A 26,325-nucleotide genomic window follows, 5' to 3' on the forward strand; every position below is an offset into this window, starting at 1 on the left:
GGGAGCCTCATCAGGTACCACTGGAAGCCCTTGCCCAACACGCGGCAAGGAAAGTGGACATTCCCCCCACCTTCCTCCTCCCACCAACACAAAACCACCTCACAGAATTATTCAAAGAATTATGAGCCACTGTGTGACACTGGCTAAGTTCTTAAACCAAAGTGCAATATCCCATCTGTAGAAGGAGCTAGGACTGCATGGCTGTTGTTTTCAGACACCATGTAACCCAAATGTCTTTAGTACTCTGTAAACCTTCAAGCACTATTCAGACTGTAGCTTTGATGGGTTTTTGATTTGTCCTGACGACAACGTTATCTTCTAGAAGGTAGAAGTACAAAGTGGTCTTTGGACCCAATCTTAACAAAGAATTAGGAAACCCGGGGAGAAAGTGACAGTAGGAGTTTTCTCGACAAATTATAAAACAAAGAACTTTGTTTTATATCTTCTTGTTTCCCTGGTAGATCTTTCTAGAACAAATGAACAATATTCAACATTTCCCTTCACACTCTCAAATCTCCTGGATGTACCTTGACAGCATTTGCATGCACCTCAAATGTCCTCAGCACACATACGAATGAAATTCAATGGGTCTGCAAAATGAGTATTGTGTTCTGTGAGAATCAGAACCCTCAGTCTACATGGGGAAAAAGTCCAGTCTAAAACTGTCCCCATCAGGCACACCTGCTTGCATGCGTATGTACACCCCACGGCCCCCAATGCTTCTGTCAAGTCTCCCAGGCCTGACTTCAACCTGGGACATGCTGAAGCTTTGTCTCTGGAGGTTTGTAATTGAAAGGGGGCACACAGTGCTTGTTACCAGACCCATGGTGCCAAATTGTGAGGAACGAAATAGTGAGACAAACTTTAATTACAGCTCCTTGGTGCACACTCACCTGTTTTGCTGTTTCAGTGAGGGCAGCGGCTTCTGCCTTGCCCAGCTGCTGCACCATCTTGTAAAATAGGCTCTCTTTATTTTGCAGCAAAACGTACGGCTCATCATATTCTTTCAGTCTTCCTGAATCCAAAACCTGGTAATCAGCAGAAAGAAGACCATTGAAACACAATGTTTTGCAGCAACATATTATAACTCAGACAATATTTCGGAAAGGGGCAGGAGAATATAGAGAATCTATTTGGGTGGTAGGCCCGGAGGGTGTTTAAACGGTTTGATTACCCTGTTTTACGAAGCAAACAAAGGCCTAACCTGACCTTTTATTATTATAATGTTATAGGAAAGGAAGAAAATGAAAGTTCTAGACTATGATTATAGGCAATCAGCAGTCCTGTGCATTTTATATTCTGCCAAGGGCATCTGGGGTTGTTATTATTAGTTAGTGCTTTTAAAACCGGGTAACTTCTTGATTGAAGAAAATCAAACTCAATTTATCTAAAACACAAAGTAATGTCAGAAAACCGGACGGCAGTGACCCTAGCAAATAAGCTGCTGAGCTGGTCTGATACAATCTGAGCAACAGCTGGAAGGGAAGTAAACGCCTGTGGAATTTCTTTAGGGGCCAACACTGTTGTCTGCTGGGAAGGGGGGCTACACCCCTGTTGGTGAGGTTAAGGTGCATTCTGAAGTCACCTCTGGGTGTAGTTTATTATTCTGAGAGCAAAAGACTGGCTAAAAGAGCTACTACCTAAGCAGCTTTAGCATAATTGCTCTGCACTGAAGAAATCTCTAGAAATCCAATTTTCTCTTTGGATAAGACTAAAGAAGCAATTAAGAAATTGAGCTCGAAATTCCAGTGATCACGGCCACACAGCACACGGGGGCAGCCCAATCTGAATTGCTGAGGGCCTGGAGATCTGTTTTCACAATTATCTTTCCTTGCTTCTGTCTCTCTCTTTCTTCAGCTGCCTGCCTTTTAGCCATCTTATTGCTCATTAATATGTCCACTGGAAATTGAAAGGGAGAGGAGGGGGCGCTTAGCTGTGCATTTCTTCTTATTAGTGGCTTTGGTTAATGGCTTCAGAGAGAAGAGAGAGTCTGAGACAATTGGCCCAAATGACGCACCTAGCAAAACCATTCTGATGTTAAGTGGTACTTAGTTCTTCATTTAGGCCGTGTTTAGAGTAAATTCATCTAAAGAGAATAGGCAGAAATTCTAAGCAGGACACAGGTTGTTTTTCCACATCTAGATATTGCAGTTAATTCTGGCATTTAATCGGAAACATTTATTAAGTCTCACAAAAGGCATTTTCCTGTTAATCTTTTGTTTACTACCGTGAATCACTGCTAAGGGCAGCTTTCTCAAAAGAGTTCAAAAATAATTGAATCTGTCACATCCACATAATAATTAAAATGTCCTATAATTTGGCATGCCAATTTAGATGCCCCGAATGTGTAATTTTACTTAAGCATAGCATTACAGGGCATATTCACTCTTCCTGACGTGGAAGAAAAGAAAAGAAAAAAAAAACGCAATTTTAAAATACAGATCTCTCCCATGCCAAAGACTAAGTAAATGAGTGAACCCAGTTACTTTACAAAATAGTCAACTTTTCTATTCTGCAAAAGCAATAAGCAAACTTTTATAAAGTACTAATTCAGAAGTGGGGAGAGTGAGCTCTTCACGATGAAGACAGCACATATTTTTTAATGGAAAGAAGTCTATACTTCTTGTTCCTAATCATCTTCCTACAAAATTTATTCAGGTTTGAGATAATAGTATCCTTTCCATCTTCCCTCAGATGCTGAAAACATATGAATGCTTCTTGCAGAACAATTCTCAGAATTGACCATAATCTAAAATGAGATATCCCCCAGCCAAAAACCAAAAAACAAACTTGAAAGCTCTCAAACAAAACAAAACAACAACAACAAAAAACAAAAAACAAAAAAACAAGAGGATTAATGTCAGGAAGACTATTTTGGTCAAAATATTTGATGCCTTGTGAGCATTAACAGTGTAATGACCATATTTGTTGAGACAATTTTAAATTTGGGGTATAACAAAACTGTAATGCCTTGTTACAATTTACTGAGAGAGAGAGAGAGAGAGAGAGAGAGAGAGAATATGAGAATGCATACATGCACGAGAGCACACATATGCCAGGGACTAAACCCAGGGCCACATACATGCTAAGCACACTCGGCCCTACACCCCAGTCCCAGAACTTGAATTTTAACTTTAGTAAGATAACACTTTGAGAATGTAAAATACTCTTTAATATGCACTGAAATAAAATACAAGGCTGGGGGTGTAGCTTAGTTCTGGGTTTAATCCCAAACACAAAACAGAAAACACAGTATCCTCACACGACTGAATTATAATAGCCCCAAACAGATGAATAAACTAGTTTTGAGAGATGGCATGTTGACATGCCCTGATCCATAAACACAATGTGGCAAAGAATATGGTTATCATAAGATCAATGAAATTGCCTCCTAATAAAAAGAGCAGTTTTTGAACTTGAAAAGGAAAATAAAAATGGCTATGGGGGTGTACATTCACTGCATTTAAAGCCAACACTGTTAACTCTCAAAATAGATAAATAAGTTAGGTAATTAATTTCCTTCCTCCCTCTCTCCCTCCCTCCCTTCCTTCCATCCATCCATCCAAAATCAAGTGAGTACCTATTACCAAAGAGCTGTTTTAGAAATGGATTCACAAGCAAGCAAGGCCTAGTCTGTAACCTCCTTGCAGCTGCAGCTGAAGACTGAGCTGCAGAGAAGCTAAATAGCTTGGCCCAGGCAGCACAATCAGTAGGTGGCATAGCTGGGGCCCAAGGCCAGGTGCCAGCCAGCTTTCCTCTCCATGTGAATTCCCAGAGAAAGACACCATTAGTCTACTTACTGTCATGTAAAATAATGGCAACACTAATTTTAAACATTTAATTTTGGAAGATACTCTTCCATTTGAACAATATATCACATAATTTAAGAAAATACGTCTGTAAACACAAATGTGTCCTCTGTCCACTTTCCACCACAATTTTATTAGATTCGGGACTCAAATCACTTAGTGTGTGCTTGATACACACTCACAGAAGAATAAAACCAATTTTATTTAACTTTCAGGATAAATAAAGAAGTAGTCACTCATAGCCAAAACACTTTGGAGGAAAATGTAAGTGACCTTTCATTAATTCCTGAATTTATTTGGTTCACATCGATTGCACACTTACTACACTTGTGTCATTATACTGGATGGTGTGGAAAGACAGGAAAGTCCCAGCCCTGCCTTTAGGGAGCCTATGCTGATGAGCAGCAAAAAATACTCAAGAGACTCTACTGCGAGGAGACAAGCAGGAGATGTAGCAGCAGAAAAAGTCCCTAGGGCCAGAGGCTCTACAGAAAAGCCACAGGGAGGAGAAGGCAGCACACAGGGCTGGATAATAAACATGTTGACACACAGACACTGGGGTGGAAGGACAGTGGTCATTGCCAAACACTAAAAACGACATGGTCCCGGAAGTCTGGAGGTGTGAAAGTCACCTCCTGCAAGGCAAGAGGCTGGCAGACGTGGCTCCCCTTGGTAACAACTGCATTCCCAGGATCTGGCATTGCCCTTGACAAGCACCAGGCACCCACTGCACATGAGCTGAAGGATAAATACAAAGGAAGCAAAACACACCGACCATGGTACCTGATCATCCATGGTATGGAGTTGGGGAGGCTGCAGAGTGGAACAGGAGGGAAGGAGTCTAGCTGGCATCGGGAGCAGGATAGGCAGGGGGCAGGGAGATTATAGGGTTAGAGATAAGGACATGGAGAATCACACACTTCAAGCTGATGGCTCTGGGTAAGAGAGAAGAGAAGTAGGGATGAGACAGAACAGGGATGAGGGCAGAGAGCTGAGACTCAATTTATGTTAAATATTAGAAGACAGAAAAGAAGGGATAGTCAATTGTTGAAAAAGAGTCAACTTGGAATGCACATGGAAAAAAAAAATGCCAGGGCTAAAAATTTAGCCTCTTAACCTTTATATTTACTGATTTGATCAAAGATTCTAGGTCTTTCAGAACAAGTAAGCATAAAGCAACTCTGAATTTTCTTTCTGCATAGAAAAAGTAGACTTAATTCTCAGTTTTTATCTTAACATTTTTTATATCTATAAGAAAAGGCTCCTGAAATATCATGCTGGGTCCCCATCCTTCCTGTTCTCAAGTAAACTAAACAAAACTATGCATTAACATTGATGTGGCAGCTACCCTCAGCCCCAGGATGTCTCCAGGAATGCCAACCTCAAATTGCTTGCTGCTCTCTAGTAGGTAAAGGAAAAAAAACATTCTATCAGATGCGTCAGTCAGTTACATAAGCTCAATGAAGATGTGGTTATCAGGCCTACAGATCTGCAGATAGTCCAGGTAGCTGTCCTAGATACAAGAACTAGATGGACCCATTGCAAAATAATTTAATCCACTTTAATGGGCAGGATGCCGTCACGACAGTGGGGTGTGCTCAGGGAGTGGTGAGGGGCAGGACAGGGTCCAGGTAAAGGCTGACCAAAGGAAAAAAAAAAAAAAGCCCAGAGAAGCTTTCAGTATGGCAAGAGACAATAAAAGGGACCCCACTTGGGGACAAACAGAGAAATGGGGGGATCAGCCCTGTAGAGCTCAGCTTTGAGATTCCAGGGGACAAAGGGGAATCTGGGCAGCCATTGACTTAGAAATTGGCTTCCCTGGCAAAAAAGTACCTGTGATTTTTCGGTGACTAGATACTGTGGCATGTGGCACTCGCCTCACCCGGGGAGGGTGGAGGCTAAACCATAGTGACCTATCTGCTACTCCCCAAAGCTCCTACTGTCCCCTGAACCCCCTCTCTCACATTTCTTCTCCCAGAGTTTGTGCTTCTAACTTTGAGGTAGTTTCTCCCCCACTGGAAACCTGAATAAAATCGTTCAGCACATGTTTGAAGGAACATGTTTAAAAAATTCTGAAATGTTCTAACCGTGGTCATGTAAGCTTATCAAACAAAGTTCTGTGAAGGTGAAAAACAGCATTTAAATAACATTCAAGTGAGCGAGCAGCAACTTGTGCTTTTCCAGGTGGATACATTACTGAAGTTACTGGTTTTGTTCTCTCCAAGAAAAGAAATGAAGAAAGATTTAAGTTTGGAAAGATGGCCAAGCCCTGAGAGGGCCCTGTAAGCAGAAAAGCTGCAATCCAACTTTGTGAGCCATGGTTTGGGTTCTCCATAATTCATTCCCCAAGAATTCCCTCGCTGCAGACAGTGACAATGTTGAACAGAGGCAACAGCAGTAGCTGCAAATTCTCTTCACCTTTGCTCATCTACCAGGAGAATCCAGAGGGGTAAGGATTGGGATGCGCAGGGCCTGGAGGAAAAGCCTCGCTATTGGCTGGAAAGAAAACAGATTACCAGTAACCGGCGAATCCTGAACACTCCAGGGAGGACGCCGTCTTTGGCGAAGAGACAGTGTGGAGTATTTAGGAGAAAGAAGCTTGCTAATTTGCCTGTCTTGCTCCACTGTTTTGTGGCAACTGAGCGAACGAGGAAGATTAAATTAGCTGCCATAACGACTAAGCCATGTTTAATAAAGTTAAAATTGAGAGAACATCTTTATAAAATAGAATTCTAAGCCTAACACATTAATGGCGCTTAATGAACCAAAACTGGGTAAATCCCTTTGGAGAGCCAACACATAAACAAAGCTATTAATTAGGTCACAGTTGTTTCCCAACAAGCCTTTTGTTTGATTTACTTATAGTAAACAAAACCATATCCATCCGTCTTTGTGGAGAAGTATTCACCAGTGCAACAAAATGTAATTATTACACCTTAAGCACTTGCAATTACACGACTTTACGATGACAATGCTGTTGCCCTTCATTAGCATCCATCACTTCCCTAGCTGCTCCCCAACACTGGCCGCTGGCCTCTGGAGCATTAGGTTTTTGCGGCTGATTGACTTGTCTTTATGTCCTTGATGCATTCAGAATAACAGAACAGAGGTTGCTTGTTTTCTAGAAAGGGAATAGGTATTTCTAAAGCAAGCAAGAAAAATTTCTTTGAAAATCAAAGGTTTAAAATTATTGGCTGCCGTAGTTTCAATCTTGAATGTCCTCCCAAAGTACAGGTGTTGAAGGTTTGGTACACAGGGTGGGTGTTATTGGGAGGTAGTGGAACCTTTAAGAGGTGGGGCCTAATGGGAGGCCTTTAGATCATTGGGGGTGTGCCTTTAAAAGGTCTGTGAGACTCCAGCCACTGCCTTGCTCTTTTGCTGGTCATGTGGTGAGTAGTCCTGTTCCATCACACATTCCCACCATGGTGTGCTGCCTTACCACAGGCCCAAATGATCATAGACTGAAACCTCCAAAACTATAAGCCAAAATAAACCTTTTCTCTTTATAAGCTGATTATCTCAGATGTCTTGTCATGGTGATAGAAAGCTGACTGGCATACTGGTGTTCTGTTCAATTGAAAGCCAACTGATAAACAAGCTCTGGAATATAATAGAAGGTTTCACCCTGGGGTGGATGGAGCACAAAGGCCAACTCCCCATCTGTAAAAGTATGGAATGCACGTCTGTTAGGTTCCCTTAGGTCAAGTCCTTCCATTCCCTGTAAAAAAGCCAGCAATAGCAACCAGTTTAATTGACCACATTGACATTTCCTGGTAGGACCTCGTGTGACACTGCTGATGATCTTGTGGCAAGGGAACCCTAAATTGTTGATCTTCTCAACACTGGGGCTAGAAGAGGGAGGCCTACACATAAACAAAGCTATCTTGGGTCACAAAACAAAGCTATTAATCAGCTCATGGTGAAAAATGTAGGGTCATCTCAGTGGGTTGCACATACTCAAAGAGAACCCATGTCTAAGCTGACCTGTCCCAGGGTCTTCGCCATTCACGAAAGTGCTCAGGTCGCATCACAGAAACCAGCACTGACTCCTCTCTCTGCCACATTCAATCCATCACAGCCCTGTTTTGCTATTTACCCCATATCCCTTCATTTCACCATCTCCACTGCTAGTACCTTCCCCACATCCAGAGGGGAAGAGAGGGCACAATTGTCAGAGTGAGAGAGAACACTCATCTGAGAAACTGACACACAAGCAGTGTGGCTACACCTATTATGGAAAGAAGGTGGGCGCTGGAAAGGGAGGGAGGGGCCAGACCACATACTGCTTCATAATCACGTTAAGGATTTAGAGAGACATTCACCACAAGAGAGAAAAAAAATGAAGTTCTTACCAGGAGACAGTGGTAAGTAAAGTGTTCAACACATGGATATCTTTTGATACTGACAACAAAGCTATTGGTTAAAGGAAATGCATCAACCAGACCTTTAACCCTGTGGTCAAATGCCTTGACAAGATTTAGGATGATCAGTTGACAATTCTGTCAGATTCTGTCCTTCCCTGCTATATCCCTAACCAGTCAAGATGCCATCTGCCTCAGGCAGCTTTCTTGAGCCTGTAGAAACCAGGTCAAAGTGGATTCTAGGTTTCCTTTTTTCCCTTGAGTAGTAAACTCACTTCACTTAACTTGTTGCCCCCGAGTGTGCTCCGTCTCCCTGGAAGCTAGCATAGGTAATGCTGCAGCCCAGGATGTACCTGGAAGTGTTTGGATTCCTGTGCCTGGTGGTTGGCATGGTGATGACCTCTGCTCTCCTCTGTGCAGTGGGAGTCCTTCCCTGGGATTAGTGGACATACTTCACAGAAAGGTTATTTTCCTATTTACCTTTTAAGAGCACAATTCCAGGAAAAGAAAGGCAATGCCAAACAATGTTTCTGGAATCAATGAGCATCTTAGAATGGTACACAATTACACACAGAAGTCTGCTGGAGCAGCCTAAGTCCTACTGTGATGCTGCAGTCAAGAAGAGGAGCCCCACTGCTTGAAGTCTAAAACATCCTCTAGTTTGGACTGCCCCACTCTTGTTGGACAGCTCAGCAGAGCTCACTTCTGAACATGTCCTGCTCTGGGGAGTAACCTGTTTCAATGCTGATAGCTGGGTATTTTATTAATTGTCCCCACTGGTAATCTCCTCTGATAATTCGTGTGAGATAGGGTGGGGGGTGATATCCCCAAACTTCCCAAGACATCTAAAGAGCCAGCTCCATTATTATTGGAATAGAGGAGCTTGAATATCACCAATGGTTAACAAATTTTAGTCTGGACCACCGAATCACAGTGTAAACTCGATCTGGGACTTTGCATATACCCCATGGGGGCTTCTTGAATCCATCAGAGCATCACTGGATTCTAGATAGAGGTGATGGGTAGGGTCCACAGATAACGAAAATCATGGGCTGGGAGCTGGCCTGGAAAAAAAAAAAAAAAGCTTGCTTTTCTGACTAGGTACGTTGGTGCACGCCTGTAATCGCCTGTAATCCCAGCAGCTCAGGATCACAAGTTCAAAGCCAGCCTCAGCAAAAGAGAGATGCTAAGCAACTCAGTGAGACCCTGTCTCTAAAATAAATACAGAATAGGGATGGAGATGTGACTCGGTGGTCGAGTACCCCTGGTACCCTAAACAAACAAACAAACAAACACCTTGCTTTCCTTTGGGCTTACTGGAAGCCAAAGGCACTTCCTTTGAGGGGTGCTTTCCTCCTCACTTTATGAGTCACGTCATAAGGCTTACTGACAAGGAATAGGCAGCAACAGGAAAGGACAAAGACAAGACAGGAGAGACAGAAGGAAAAGGGAGGGAATATGGAAGGAGAGACTGAATCAGGAAGAACTAATCAAAACCGAAGAGAAGATGCTAGACAGATATTCAGAGACACAGCTGGGCGAATGCCATGTGTGCAGCCCTCGGGGCCACTATGGGGGGACTCACTGGCTACCCCCTACAATCCCTGAGCCCCAGATCTGCCTTTCTTCACCCTGACCTGGGGCACACCCTATTCATAGGCTCTTTGGCCCAACGCCTCTGCTAGGTCCTGCCAGTAGGGGCACTTCAGGGAGACCAAGGTGGGACACAGGTATTAACCTCCCCGCGCTCCAGCTCCTGCTAGCACCACCCTGGCCTCCAGCCTCCACGTCCATTAGCACATCTGGAACCAGCCTCATGATGCTTCCTCACAAACAGCGCCCCCAGCTAGACAGTGGGCCCTCCTCGGAGAACTGAGCACCAACAGTTGAGCAGCCCTCCTCTGATCTCCTGGGACTGAGATCTGTCCAAGCTACCTCCTAAGTATACCTCCCCAGTGTTTCTCTTCATGCTCCCAGTCCTCTGATTCCTATGTAACAAGTTTCCTATATTAAATCCTCTGTCAAAACTGCTTTTCTGATTAGGCTGTTTTAAAATATTATTTTTAATTGGCGAATCATATTTGTATTACTTGTATGTAATACACACAGTGATAACATACACACGGGATGTGGAACGACTGAATCAAACTAGTTAGCACGACCATCACCTCAGTGGCGAGACACCTGAAATTTACTCTTAGTTATTTTGAAGTATACAATATGTTAGGATTGATTATAGTTATCCTGCTCAAAATTTTGTACTTTGTGGGAAACTTTGTACTCCCCACTCCCAGTCTCTGGTAAAGTCCAACCTTCTAAGATTCTACAGATGAGGGAGATCATGGTGGTATTGGTCTTTCTGTGCCTGGCTTATTTCACTCAGCCTAATGTTATGTAGGAATATTGTCTTTTCTCCAAAGACATAATCTTCCATTTTAAGGCTGAAGAGTATTCCACTGAGTATAAATATCAGTTTCCTTACTCATTTACCCACTGATGGAGACTTAGGGTGGTTCTATACCTTGGCTACTGTGAATCAGGCTGCACTGAACCTGGGTAGATAAATACACCTTAGAAATACTGATTTTATTTCCTTTGGACATATACCCAGAGGTGAAATTGTTTGATCCTATGGAGGAACCAACTTACTGTTTTCCATGATGGCTGTGCTAATTTATATTCCCACCAACAGTGTACAAAATGTTTTGCTGAAAATGTTCTTCTCTGGATCGTCTCACACACCCATTTCTGACAGAACACCTTATGAATGTCCAAACAGTTGAGAAACTGGAACCTTAGCCAACAACTTCCCAGCATTATAAATGAAAGGCTGATTTTTTTTTTTTTTCTGAAAAGCTAAACAACCGTGACACAGAGAGAAATGATACTATCCCACCCCACTCTAGTATGAACTTTGGCATCATCAGCCATCTCTTACATTTGGGGTATTTTCATTAGTTGGCCATCTAAAAGAAAAATGGCAACTCAAATAAATTTTTAATACAAAAATAGGCAAAGAGATGTACTGGCAATATTCCTTAATAGCAATGAATGTGCAATTAGATACTTGAGCTATTGTCAAGAGTGAGAGGAAAGATTATCAGAGTAACTTATTGGGGGATTTCTGTCAACTTTTAACATAAGGGATAAATTGAAAAAACTTAACATACATAGAAGCTTCTGGAATTCCACAGGGGAAGGACTCACCATTATCCTGTCACTGTCAATAATGGTGTTCAGCCTGTGCGCAATGGTGAGCACAGTACACTGTGCAAACTTCTCCCGGATTTTTTTCTGTATTAACTCATCAGTTCTGGAATGAAAGAAGGTAAATTTGATTCAGTCCAGATGGGAAAAGTAGACTTATGACTTTAAAAGATCATACAGTATTTTTAATAATGTTTCAACAATCAAAATTGTAAGACATTCATAAAACAATGGAAAATACGTTCCCTTCTAAACTGTTTCAAACTATCAAAAGTGAAATTCAGGAATGAGTTTGCACAAGGTGCCTGATCCAGGTTGAGGACCCCTTATCTGAAATGCTTAGAACCCAAAGCATCAGGGATTCTGGAATTTTGGAACATGTGCATATATAAAATGAGATACATAGCCTGAAGGTAACTTTGTACAATATTTTTAATAACTCTGGCATGAAATAAAGTTTATGTATTGCAGTGAAAGGGGAAAGGGTCTACCCCGCCCCCCAGGGACAATGAATAAATCATGTGTTGTATTTTGAGTCACATGAGCTCAGGTGTGAAATTTTTCACTTGTGTTTGTCACATCAGGACTCAGAGTGTTTTGGATGTTGAAGCATTTCAGATTTTTTTTTTATTAGAACGCTCCACCTGTAACATCATCTGCACTGTAAAACACATCCTTTCTTCCTCTGTTTTCCAGAATAAAGATTATCAAGATTCATTTTGGGGGGTACACAAAGAACTTAGAAACATTTCTCAGCATCATCGCATGCTTCTCATTTACCACATTTAAAATCCGTATTCATCACTGTTCACATCCTTCACCCATCAATTGAAAGAAAGAAATTCATATTTGCTATTACATCGACTTCAGCTCCATACCGTGGGTCCACATTTGCGGTCGCTTCATCAATAATCAATATCCGATTTTTCTTCAGAATTGCCCTGGCAAGGCACACCAACTGTCTCTGTCCAACACTAAAATTGGATCCTGATTCAGCCAATTCAGTATCCATTTTACCAGGAAGATCTTCAATGGTTTCTTTAAGCTGTACCTGCAGATACAGACAGAAGAACAACATTTTCCTAAACAAATTACCACTGAAGCAGGCGAGTCTCTTAGACATTAGAGCTTTGAAGTTCTTTCTCTCAGAAGGCATGTCTTAAGTGTACAGCCTCGGGATGGTGAGAGGTGTATCCAGTCGGCATTCATTAGAAAGATGGCTGAGTCAACTCAGAACAGAAACTGTCTGACTTACAGAGAACAAACCTAAGGGGACCCACTTGCTTCTCAGTCACCATCGATAGGCACTATTTGCGCTGGGTCATGAATTAACACTGCTGGTGCACACATCACTTTAAAAATGTACTATGTGCTAAATAAAATTATTCTCCAGGTAAAATGTAGCACGATGAAAATGTCCCTCCTTAGATTTTAGTTTAAAGGTAAGTACTCCTTATCTTCAATGGACAAAAACAGAACAGCGGGTTGGCTAGGGAGTAGAGGGCTGACTATAAACGAACACAAGGGAACTTATGGGGTGACAGAAATATTCCAAAACTGAAATTCTGAGATGGATGCAGAACTCTAAAAATTTACCAAAACCACTGAATCATACTAATAAAGGGAGCATGTTCTGGTATGTAAATTACACCTCAATGAAACTGGTGCAAAGAAATGATCTCAGTGCCCCCATCACCTGAATCTCCTCCTGCCACGCGACATTCACGGAGACCTCCCAGGAAGTCTAGGGAGTCTCTCATAAATCAAGTTCTTTCTCCCAACATAAAGAATGTCTCTCTAAAATAAGTAAAACAGATCTTACAGTGGAGTCTAGGCATAGGACTCAGTACACATAAAGGAAAATAGAAATACAAAGTCACTGCAGGAACTAGGGTTTTACTCCTAGGTACTTCACGATTGTGGAATATTTTAATCACCTGGAAAACTTTTTTTAAAAATTCAAAGAATGGGACTCTGCAGGTCAGAATCAAGAAACCTGGAGCCTGTTCTGGAGATGGTTCATTACCGAATTGAAATCCTGAATTGCTAAAGCTGTTGCATGCATCTGCTTTGGTCTTACACAGGCACTGCAGAGAATGGAAACCCACAAACGACAGGAAACAGCATAACACCTTCTTACCCCAGACTATGGAGTGTTCATACTAATCATCTTTGCAAAACTACAGTTGTAGGGTGATGTGAGACTACGTTGGGTGGGAGGTGTGTTCACTGAATATTTTTTTAATGAAACCTTTTAGAAGGAGAGCCAAACTCAAGGCTATACTTAAGAGATACTGAAAGGCAAAGGGTCAATACACCTCACTTTAAGAAATCAGCAGATTGGTGAGTGATGGCCATGGAGCAGGTACAATGATACTGTAAGAAAGGAAAACACCAAAGGCAACGCTTCTCAAAATGCTGAAGCACTTTTATGAATGTGCTCTTGAGTTGAGTTCATGACAGAGAGCTAGCCACAAAAAGTGGGAATTCTGAGTTAATATTAAATATAGTATCGGTTCTTGTTACTAGCGTGAGAGACGGGGAAACACAGAAAATCTGAAGTATAAGATTTGGATTGTGGTGCAAGGCCCTATACTGAAAATGATAGTGCCAGCTAGGATCAGTCCCCTCCATTACAAGGAAGAGAAGCTACCAAACGTTGTTCTCATGGGAGATTCCTAGATCTGCACTCCATACTGCCACTTATCAAAGGTTAGTGGTGGCAGCTGTCCCTTTTAAGTGGCCTTTAGGAACCCTGGTACATGAATTCTTCTCAAGACCAACAGCCAGACTTGGGAGAAATAATCTCTTCCCCTTCCCTGACTAAGGTGACATCTGGTCACTTATTGACTTTTTATTTTCCTTCAGGTTTCAATGTCTACCTGAAGAGGAATAGGAGTTTTTGAGGTGAAGGACAATGAAATATGTCTTCCAGAAAACAATGTCTTCTGGGACGGTTGTCATCAATGGATCAGGGACAGTGGGAAAAAATGATGTGAATATGAAGGTGCTCTGCAGTGCTACCATATGTTCAAGTTATGATTAGGCATTAGAAGGGAGGGAAGAACCATGAAGGCAGAAGACGTATCTGATAGAGGAATTACATCACTAATGAATTTCGTGAGTGAGATGAGTGTCAAGTTATGTAGGAGAATGTCCCTGGTCTCAGGAGAATGGAGTTACAAATTCAAGGGGGAAATCGCAACTTAACGAATATATCTGCAATTTATCTTCGAATGCTTCAGCCAGATAAAGACAGACAGTACCAGACAAGAAGCAGATGTAGTAAAATACTAACATCTGGGGAATCTACACAAAGGGTATGTGTGCTCCTCATACTCTTCCACCAACCTGTCTGTGGGTGAAAATTCTAAATAAAAAATTGGGCCTTTGAAGCCAGACAGCCTGGGCTTGAATCCTGCCTGGCTCCGCCAAGTAGGCAAGAAAGTCGAACTTTCTCTATCTTATCTTCATAACCTGCAATGAGACCTGACATTACTAGAATCAACAGGTCAGTCTCCAAACACTGTGAAGTATAACATGACATAGTATGTGTAAGTGCCTAGTGCCTGACATGAGGTGAAAGGTCAACAGACATGGTGCCAGCCAGCTCTCCTGATGTTCTGTTTTATTTTGCTTCACTGCAGCTATAAGTAGCTAACTTTGTATCACATATGCACTGGCTTATTTTCTGTATTCACAAGAATTTAAGCTCCAGGGGTAGTTGGGAGGGGGGAGGTTCTTTGCCTTAATAACTAGTATACAGAAGCTTCAAGATCCACAAGGCCTATGGAATGTGCTCTCAACCAATATCTGTTGAATGTATGAATGAAGCCACAAGCACATCTCAAGACATGTCCATTCCTATTAATTAGAAAATAAATCCACATGGACATGTACTTTGTTATATGAAATGTCACGTTATTATTAGATATTGTTGTAAAGGAAATTTATTCCTTATAAAAATTAGCTGCCCCCAGGATATCATAGTAGTATATAAAATGTGCAAAACATTTTTTAAAAACTATTTATTTCTGGAAAACTGATTAAATAACATAGTATTCTAAACTATGGATGTATAACAGTTTGAATACTGAAAATACACTGAACTTATAAGACACCCCAGAACCATTGTCACGCATGCTGTCACCCACTGTGTGCACTGTATCTCCTGGGCATCAGTGACCCTCAAAGGAGATTGATGTGGATGTCAGGGTCTGTTCATGGGACTTTTTTAACTTCACACAAGAAAAGCTGATATGGGCTGGAAGGAGAAGAGGGACTAAAATTTGATCAACAGATGGAGATGAACTTTTGACTAGAATACAGGCAGTGGGAAATGGGGTGAGGGGAGTCCATGACTGAAGTCCTTGGCCCAGGGGCTGCAGAGTGTGGAGGAAGGTTGGCTCCTGGGTATGTGCATGGCTGATGTTCAGATTTCTGTATCTCGGTTTCCTGTGTAACAAGATGTACTTTTATCCTAATAGAGATACCATCAATGTTGAACATAACTGGATGATTTCTCTGCCATTCTGACAAGACATACCCTACTCTCAATTTTCCATTCCAATATTAAAGTTGTTTTATAACAGAGGTAACACGCTGCTCATTCATTTTTGGAGTTTAACTGCTGGAATCCCTTGACCATTTTTAATACACTGCTTTCATCTCTGGTTTTAATTTCTATTTATGCAGCTGCTGTTGCTGCTTCTTAGATGCCCATGTTGGCATGAATTCCAATAAGATATCTTCAGTTCACAGCTATTTTGTAGTATTTAAGGCAACTTTCAGTATATTTAGAAAAATAACCAAGAAGAAATGAGCAATGTTCCAAGGACTCTCCTTTGTGAAGGCCAAACTTACTTTTCTACCTCTGTTACTTTACTCTCCAAGGGAGAAGGGGGAGCAAGAAATAAGAGAAATCTTTTTCTCCATTTTAACTTTTCTTTTTTACTTTAAGTTGTTAGAGAGGTAACAACTGAAGTGTTCGCTTAAGCAATCTCATTTGCCTACCCTGTGGGTTTGGGTTTCCATTTCCAACTGGTATCACTCATAAACGAACTGGTCAGGGTTTTCAATCCAAGTTTCCTGTTTGTTTTGCTTTTTGGTGCTGGGGATTGAGCTCAGCGCCATACACATGCTCAGCAGCTCTACCACTGAGCCACATCCCCAGCCAGGCTCTGTCAGAAGACCCTGAGATTACAAGGATTCCAGGGTAAGAAGCTCTGACTTATCAGAATGACCCCAACCTCCATAAACTTGTGGTCATGAAACTCTAATTATTTCCATGAAAAACTCACAGGGCTTCACCTGCTATCAGATCTGGGCCTTTTACACCAACCAGATGATGAAAGTATCTAAGTACACTAGAAAAAACTGAAAAATGCAGAAAAAAAGTTTAAATCACTCATTTTAAAAATAATCCTAAATAAGCAATGTGATTAGCTTGGTGGCAACATTTCTAAGGTGCAGGTTTCAGATTACATGCATGATTAAGAATAGGTGGAACCAAACTGCAGATATAATGCTATGTCGTAATTTTTTGAAAATCTACCAAATCTTTCGTTTAAAAAAATAGTATACACTGTGACAAGGAATTCTTAGAGAAAGACAATGATGAGTGATTTCTTACTTCTAAGATTTCACTAAAGCATGAGGTCAGTTCCAGAAAGAATACACAGATCCACTTGGAAGGCAGGTCTGTCAAGGTGCACATCAATATGCCCATGTTATTCCCATTTATAGGAAGCTCTGAATGCAGTTTAAACAAAGGTAGACCTCAGTATTATCTGCCACTTTTCATTGTCAGAATTCTGAGAGGCTACTAAATTTTATTTTAATGAAATAAGTGTAAGTTACAGTTAAATGGCTTTGGATTGAGATGTCTCCCAGGTAGGAATTTTTCACTGTCCATGCTACAGTGTGTTTCTAAAGTAATTTTGCTATCTGAGAATCTGTAAAGAGCAATATCAAACTGTGAAGCAAACAAAAAAATAATTAGTAATTCCTGTTCTCTTAGGGCATGTCACAATACCACTGTTAAGTGTGTCCTGTGAATTCAAGAGCAGGGGATTGTCTTATCTTTCTCTACCATCTCTGATGGGTAATGGGTAATGTCCTCCTCGCTCTTCTCTCCTACAATTTCACTCCAGAAAGACTCACACACTTAAATGAAACCAGAGGCCAACTGTTTCTCTGGTAGGAAATGATGAAGTAATCAACCCAATTTAGGACAATAAAATCCCCATGGTTGCTGGAAAGCAGGATGGATCTGTAAAGGCTTGGCACTGACATGTCTTCAGGAGCAAGAATTACTGGCAGGAAGTTGTCAGGCCTCTAAGTCTGCTTGCTCTTCGGCAGAACCTACCTTTAAATTAAAGATTTCAGAGCTAACCCCAGAAGGGTGACAAGGACAAACACACCAATCAAAACAATAACAACAAAGAGGATATTATCGCTGAAATTATGTTTTTTTTAATTAAACCATACTTCTCTGAAATGAAGATCAACCATTCAATACATATTCATTAAATGCTTAATTTTGAAAACTAAGCATTTATTTAGATGAACACTAAGCTAGGTCCTAGGAGGGATTAGAAGTCAAAGATATGGTTTCTGCCATTAAGTAGCTTAGAATTAATTTGTAGAACTAGGGTGAACATGCAAAGTAATCACTGTTAAAATACACAAACCAACAACACCCTTAACAGTTCAAATCCTTTCCCGGTGAGGGCAAGGAAATTTAAGCAAGTAGTTTACAGTGAGCCCCTAATCAAACAATAGAAAACCCTCTAGAAACAAAGGCATCAGTATAAAACCTTAGCAAAGGCTACAGGGTTCTGTCAATTGAAGTCACTCTTCAGTATTAAAATGACATGTTGGCCAATAAATTATTATTATCACATTCTATGTGTATAACTTACCTTTATAAACACTTTCCTCAACAATTTCAAAGAATTTCCTAAGTATGATCTCATCTATCTTTCAGGTAATACTGAAAAGCTAATGCTTGTCTCTACTTCCAAATATTCCCTAGGAACACAGCAGTAAAATCAAAGTTGCAGGGCACTGAGTCCCTAGAAATGAGACACACAATTTCTAACTTAGATACCTGAATAAGAACAAATAAGATAATGTACTGAGTTACAGGCAGAAAGTTAAAATGAGAACATAAAATGCTTTATTTTTGGTTTTTATCATCTTCCATTCATACCTTTTATTTATGTTATCAATGTTTCCAAGTGATGAACCCAGTTAAACTGATCAGCAGCCCTCAGTTATCTGCAACATTATTTACACACACACACACACACATATACACTGATGCTAACCAATAAAAGATAATTGCACTTTATAAATTACCTCCTCTAAGGCATTCCACAGTTCCTCATCTGTGTGCTCATTAAAGGGATCCAGGTTTTTCCTCATTGTTCCCGTGAACAAAACAGGCTCCTAAATGTCCAAAAGAGTGAATATCATTACTGTTGTCTCTTCTCATTTTATTCCAATGTTCACTTTCAGGCTAGAATTAAACTATGAAAACAAAGCAAAGCAAAACAAAACCAAAAAACCAATATTCACTAAAATCATTGATTAAGGTTGCAAATGCCTGTTTATAAAACAACACCTCTACAAATTTCCCATTGAACACACCGGGCTCCACATGTCTTCCAGACCACGGAACACTAACAGAAGCAACGATTGCAGGGTGCCCTCTTAAGAAAACGAAGGTGCAAAAGGGAGATCTGGTTTTTACAAAAGGTTCCTGGGTAATATCAGTAGAAACGGGAAATATACGTATTTGAGGAACGTTACATCAATGGAACTACTGAAATTATCAATTCTGGATGATGCTGGAAAATACCAACCAACCACATGATTAATTGAAGTTTATGCTTCAAAGAAAAATTGGCATTTTCTCCATCAGTAAAATAGTCTTCTGTATCGGGGATCTCTCTGTGTGTCCAAATGGGATGTTCTGTCCTTTGTCCAAAGGGGACATGAACTAATGAGGCCAGTGGCACCTCTGCTCATGAAGAGATCACCTCTGATGTTGCATTAGCTGACCCCCATGTTATCTTTTCTACATATCAGGGTTACCTGTCTCTTAGAACCTCATTACTAATGACAAGGGTAAGGTAACCTGAAATCCTTTGTGAATCACATCACGTAATAACATTATTTTAATTTAAATAGTTCTTCTATTCATCTGCTTTAGGAGGCACCCACAATTAAACTGCTCTTAAAATACATGTCTCCTTCTGAGTTTCAAGAAAGAATGTTGTCCATAAGCTTCTATAGACTGTAAATGTTCCTTCTGGCTCGAGCCACTCAGGACACAAGGGCATGAACAGCAAAGAGCCCAACTGGCTACTTTCAGCAAAGATGGCAGAACCACGAGGTGTGCAGATGTGGGAAGCAGAGAAGCCCTGGCTCTTCCACAGGTGCCAGAGAACTGCTCCAGGAAACCACAGACTCAAGTCTCTCCCAGCCTGGGGCTGGACCTCTAATACAAGGAAGTGTCATTCACCATCTCAGTTCTAAGAGGTGAGGGAGAAGTGGACACAGAAGGTCAATGGTTTGCCACCTAAAAACAGGCATCCCTAGACAAAATACAAAAATTGAAGACATTAAAGTAGGTGTTTTATTTGCACAAAGTTGATTAAGTGACTAATATGCCCCAAAGCACTGAAAAACCACAGATACCATGTTTCAAATGACTACTGAATTGAACAGAAAAATCCCAGGTGCTTTGTTTAAGGTCTTGCCTAAAACCAACAAATTTAAGACTTAAGACTGAATAACCATCTACACAGGAATGGGAATCTCTTGTCAGGGGTATAAGCATAATTCTATTGACTTCAGATGATTAAAACAAAACAAAACAAAACAAACCTTGGTCAATACCAACTTAGAGAGATTCCAACACGCAGAACATTCGTAATCCATCTAATTGTTCACACAAGGTTCACAGAAACAAAGTGGCCAGGGGCAATGGGGCTGCTATCACCCCTTCCTCTCTCTCTCCTCCCACTTCCCCACAAGGGTCCACACTGACAATGACATCCCACTCAGGGGCGTATACTGAGAGGCTCTCAGGATGGGTAGACAGAGGGGATAGAAGAACATAGGCTCAGAAGCAGTGCTAGCCACATAGAGAAGAGGGAGGAGGTCTCTGCTTTATCAATGACCTGGATAGTTTTTTCCCTCAGGTTTCTCCCATAGAGCAAAATCACATCCACTAACATATCCATGGTTTGATCCTCGTGGGTTTTTACAAAGAACCCTTTTGAGAAATGAGATCTAAGCTGATGTATGAAAAAACTGCTTTGCTTTTTGTAGTCTGACCTTCCTTTCTTTGCTAAAAGGATGGGAAGGGGCCTAGTATTAGCGATTTAGGAATAGTGGTTTGGTGGCTCAGGAGAACTGCACAGGAATGCATCAGTGAAGTCCAAGCCCCTATTCCTTCATCAGGGCCCTGTGCACATCCCCTCCCTCACCTTCTCCCCTTTAGGAGCCCCCTTGAAATGGACGAGTCCCTCCAAAGAACAGGGACTAACATGAAGTCCTTCCAGCTCCAGGAGTTGTGCGCTCCAAGCCCCTGACCATCAGCTGCCCTATGCTGTGTTCTGAACTCCGACCTTAGGCACATGGGCCCCAGGGAGGTTTGCTATCCTCATCAAGTCACTGCTGATTGGCATAAAACCACAGAAGTGAAGTTCAAGCTCTTCCCACTGCGAGAGGGGTCCCCACTTAAATCTATACTATCAATTTAAATGGAAAATTTATCACTCATGTTCATTTAGGCAGGAGAAAATAGTTAAGCAAATAAGAACATTTTTCATTATGACATGCCGAATACATATTTCACTGAGTAAAGTTTCAATCAAAACTTGTTAAATGAGAAGAATGATTTACTAAAACATTAAGTGATTGAAGCTGTATTTTTCTTTAAAACCAGCAGGCAATTTGTTCAGTGTCTATTTTACTACACCAGCGTGTTTTATGTATGGTATTGGTTTCTGCTCATTCTACTTTCATCCACCTGCCAAAGAAGAAACCATTACATTATCTTCCAAAGGTAATAAAGTGCTCATAGCAGACACATATTGCAAGAGTAGATAAGGGTCAAATTAATTATCACTTCTGATAGATATTATTATTTAACATGTCTACCTTTGTGCAATAAAATTAATAAACTAATCTTATAAATAAGTGTTGTAAAAACGTTTGCAGGCAGAACATTCAGCGTGGGGATTTATGGGAGAACACACACAACCCTCTCATAAATATGTGCAAAATTTATTAGCCTAAGCATATTTTTTGTGATGGTACATATTTAAACCTCATTTAATGAGAGTTTTACTTTAACCCCTACAGTTAGCTGGTGTGGTTCAGTTAGGAAAACAATTGCTGTTGTTCAATATAATAATGTAAATTGAGGACCAGCATCAAACCTGTTTTTCATAACAGTTTTGAAAGTTCACACATTTTATTTGTGCTTTGAGCCACATTCAGTAGATAATTTTCCCTCTATTACTAACATAACACAAATCATAATGGATAAGTGGCCCAGGAGTGGCCATTCTGCATCAAAACCTTTAGGACAGTAACTGATAACCCCTTGACAGAACTCTCACCAGACCTATCCTATGTATTGACTGGGAGACAGGCCTCACTTATCCCAAGAAACTCTCCCCACTCACCTTCAGACACTTAAGAAGACCTGAGACCAAGACAAAAACTGCTACAAACTAGCAAGATGAAGCACAACTTTACCCTGATCTTTTTGGGTCACCAACCAGGCAAATTCATCTATGACTGCTGCTTCCCCAGTGTCCTAACAGCTGCAACTGTTTCATGTTAGAATCCGTGGGACCTTTTTTGAGGGTCGAACATCTCCTGGTCTCAAAAACCAGGGAGTTACCTAAAGTCACTTTAAGTCTTGGTTCCCGCCCCTGACTTTTTTTTTTTTTTAATCCTGTAGCCTCAGAATGAACTGATCATCATCCATTTTCAGAAGAAAAGAACATTGTTAGTCAACAAAGGAAGAAGAATTTAAGTCCTGTAAAGTCTTCTTTAAATACAAAAAGGTCACCAGCTCCAGGGAGCAGTTTCACTGCCTTTAATGAAGACTTCACTGTGCAGAAAACAAAGGTCGACTGCATTAGGCTGGGATCCAATTGTATTTCTTTACTAGTAACAGCATACCTTTTCTCTTTGAGTTTTGTTCTCAGAAAGAAAAAGCGGGTGGGGGAGAGAAAAGAAAGAAAAAGAAAGCCAGGTAATCCAAAAGAAGTCTTAAAGAGACATTGCTCTGCTTACCCTGTTCAACCTACTAAAGAAAACTGGGAGAAAAGAACTACCAAAATAGCAGAGTGGACTGCTTAAAAAATACCTGGCTATTGTTCTGAAACAAATAAAAAAAAAATCTATTCAATGTAAAAGAGAAAATCTGTCTGATCATGATACAGTTGATAGCTGTTGATGTGCGCCAACCCTCAGGGTGTGATCATAAACGCTGAATTTGCATGGAATTATTCTGCAATTGAAAAACATTTTTTCTTTGTGCCCACAGGATAGGGGCTCTAGGTGTCACGAATCCATCCAAAAAAGGTTTTGAAATCCATTCTTCCAGATACTTTCTGATAAGCAGTCTATTCCCGGAAAACAGCCCCACCTTGGGGTTCTCTTTGGGGAGTGCATTAACCATTTCGAATCCATAGCACTAATGAACTCTACTCTTCTGCAACCTACTCTGGGGAATATTTTCATGGTCGGTTTGTTTATTTCTGCAATTTTGAACACATATGGAGGAGTCCCTTCATAAGGACACAGTGTTGGTTTTTTTTTTTTAAGTGACTCTAGGTTGGCCCCTGGCTCTGTATGGACCACTGTATATCACCATTCCTGAGCCCGTACCTAAGTCCTGAACCCCTAATTCAGAATTGCTCATGGACAGGTTCAGAAGGAGAAAGGAGGACCCCGAACCATCAGCTAAGGGGAGATGCACAAGAGAGAGACGACCAGGAGCTGGGAGCTTGCTGCTCCAGGATTGGGGGTGGGTGGCAACAAGGGGCAGCACTGGATTTGCCTTTTACTATGTCCCCTCCAAACTTCTAAGTTCCTCACCAGGGTGTTGCAACACTAGAAACCACGCCTCAAAGCTTGTTGGGGGGGGGGGGGGGCAGGGGGAAGAGGGCCACATGATTTCTGCACTGCAAACCCAGTGGCCTTCAAGTCACCTTGACAACAGGTGTTCTCAGCCCCTGCAGCCACTAAGTCCTTGTCAGAGAAAGGGCTCTGTACTCTAGGAGCTCAGGCTCAGAGTACCTGCCACCATGAGCCATGATACAGAAATGAACCCATTTCTAAAATGCTTTTTTTTTTTTTTTGAAGAGTGTCAAACATTTTTATTCTCCTTATTGCCTTTTTAAAAAAAATTAATTTGGGGCTGAGGTTGTGGCTCAGCGGTAGAGCGCTCGCCTAGCACGTGCAAGGCCCTGGGTTCGATCCTCAGCACCACATAAAAATAAATAAATAAAAAATTAATTTAACTTTTTACACAAACAGACCACAACTTTTCATTTCTCAGGTTGTATATAATGTAGAGTCACATCATTTGTGCAATCATACCCGTACACAGGGTAATAATGTCCGTCTCATTCCACTATCTCCCCACCCCACCCTCACCTTCCAAAATGATTTTTAGACCTGAGTGCCACTCGAGATTTCTGGCAAAAGAAACCACACAAAAATCCAGCCTTTCAAAACCAGCAAACTGCCAAAGAGTGACGAAGCTCTAAGAGAAGGCACCTTCAGCTTTGCTCCATGTTGATTCACTTTGATTAAGATTTGGGGGAATCCCTTTCAGTGGTGAAAAGCCATGCAATTGGTAGAATATCTGATGAGATGTCATTCAGTTCAACAAACACTTATTAAAAAAAAAAAGTTCTAGAGTCTGATAGACCTGAGTTTTGATTCTACATATAAGTCATTGGCCTCGCGGTAAATACTGAATCTCTCCAAGCCTTGGTTGTTCTTCCTGGGACATGGGGCTTGCCCAGCCTACCCTGTGGGGCTGCCCTGAGACATGGTAGCCTAAAGGAGGCTTCTCACAAGGGGCAGCAAGAGCCTGGCCAAGCAGGGCAGAACAGAGGGGCACAGCATTTTAAAACTGCAGGTGCGACCAATGGATCATGAAATCAATTTTGTGGCTCGTGATCATCATTTTGTCTTTTATACAAACTAGAATAGAACGGATATAATAGAAAATTTCAGAGCGCAGGGCACAGAGTGATAATGTTTTATGAGATTTTTGTTTCTGGGCACGTGTGTGTGCAGGGGTTTAAACACGGGCCTGCACTGGGATCAGGATGCAAGGAGATTCCTCCCGGGGACCCCAGTCTCGGTTAGCTTTTCAGCAGTGTTGGTGAGGCTCAGATGCCGAGGAGCTCCGGGAGTTCGCCTGGAATCCTGGTGCTGCCACTTCCTGGTTGAGCAAGTTAAGCTCTCTGTGACTCAGTTTTTAAATCTGTCACATGAGGGTGACAATAGAATTGTTGGGAGGATTAAGTGAGAGGTGGTGGGGAAAGAAGTTAAAACATGTGAAGGATTTCACAAAGGTGAGGAATCATTAGTTCTGAGTAACTTGTCTGGGGTGGCCACAAGCACCAGAGCCCTGGAAACAGAAGTAGCCTCCGTCCTCAGAAAGAGAAAACAGCAAGGAATGTGGGCCATCGCCTGGGGGTGCGGGGTGGTTTGCAAAGGGTGACTGGGGTACAAAGCAGCGATCAGAAAAGTGGGGTGGGAGGAAGCCAGAAAACAAAACAAAGAGATGGCTTCACCATTTGTTCTTCTTGAGAAAAACAACAGATTTCCCTCTCGGGCTTAATCCTAGGGCCATCTAACATATACACTTTCTCTTTCTGTGCTTGTCTAAGTTTTTCTGCTGCTTTGCTATTTACATTTAAATAATTTGGTTTAAAGAAAATCACCAAGGACTATAAAAACATAAACACAAATTAGGGAGCCAACTCATTCCAGAATATTCTACCAGTTTTAATTAAGTAGTGATCATCCCTAAATGGCCAGTGTTGTTCACTGGGCCACCTACATTTTTTTGCATGCAGTCAAATCTTCACGTCGAATCTGTTAGGTATAGTCACTACTAGACACAGCTTAACAAGGACACTAAGGCTGAGTGACTTAATTCAGGTCTCACACTGTAGGAGGCAGAGAGGAATAAAAATGTGGGTCCTAAAGATACTTTGTCCACACTCTGAAGCAGTGGATCCTTGCTGCCCTATAAATGGCTTCCTGGGAAGCCATACTCACTACAACTATGTTTCTTCTATCAACCAACATTGCACCTTGGAGACAAAGTAAGATAAGGGCAAAATATAAAGGATCCGTGTTTACAATGCTTGGCGATCATGATCTACATGGATACAAAGCGTAGCACTGTTTTGTAAGTATTCTCTCTGGAATAGACACACAGAACATTTGCACAAAAGGAGGGTGGGAACTTATGGAATAGAACCAAGACCTGGTGATGTCAAGGTGTATTTAGTCTTTGCTCAGATGTGCTTCCAAAACATTCCCAGCAGAGCCAAGAATCATCTAACGCTATTTCTTTATTTAGAGTTCTTTTATGTACACAAGCATACAACCATTTCTTATTAAGAAGCATTAAAGGTAATGTAGGGCACGTTTCTAGATCCTTTCATCCAAGGATATGAAAGGACTTGGCAGACACACCCCTCATCTCTGCTAAATAAATTTCCTTTGGCCCATTTCTGAGATGGGTACAAACAAAAGACATAAGTTGGGAATTTAAATTTTGATTTTCTACTGTAACCATGAAGTCATGATTAAAATCTCTAGATGGAATCTTGTGTGCCAGAAAATTTCCTCCATTTTTTTCTGAAAGGATTATCTGTTTTTTT

At 41.3% G+C, this 26,325-nt stretch overlaps 1 protein-coding gene across 2 annotated transcripts in view; it reads right to left on the reverse strand.

The window, feature by feature from the left end:
- Abcc4 (ATP binding cassette subfamily C member 4 (PEL blood group)) overlaps positions 1 to 26,325 on the reverse strand; it is a 224,264-nt gene that overhangs the window by 9,065 nt on the left and 188,874 nt on the right. For both annotated transcript variants that reach the window (XM_071611592.1, XM_027938939.3), the window contains 4 exons: positions 18,740 to 18,829; positions 12,256 to 12,428; positions 11,378 to 11,483; positions 894 to 1,028 (listed from right to left, as the gene is read on the reverse strand). In XM_071611592.1, the coding sequence (XP_071467693.1) occupies positions 894 to 1,028; positions 11,378 to 11,483; positions 12,256 to 12,428; positions 18,740 to 18,829 (504 nt within the window). The remainder of the gene's footprint in view (positions 1 to 893; positions 1,029 to 11,377; positions 11,484 to 12,255; positions 12,429 to 18,739; positions 18,830 to 26,325) is intronic.

This window comes from Marmota flaviventris, chromosome 4 (assembly GCF_047511675.1).
Source record: "Marmota flaviventris isolate mMarFla1 chromosome 4, mMarFla1.hap1, whole genome shotgun sequence".
In the NCBI taxonomy this organism is placed as follows: Eukaryota; Metazoa; Chordata; class Mammalia; order Rodentia; family Sciuridae; genus Marmota; species Marmota flaviventris.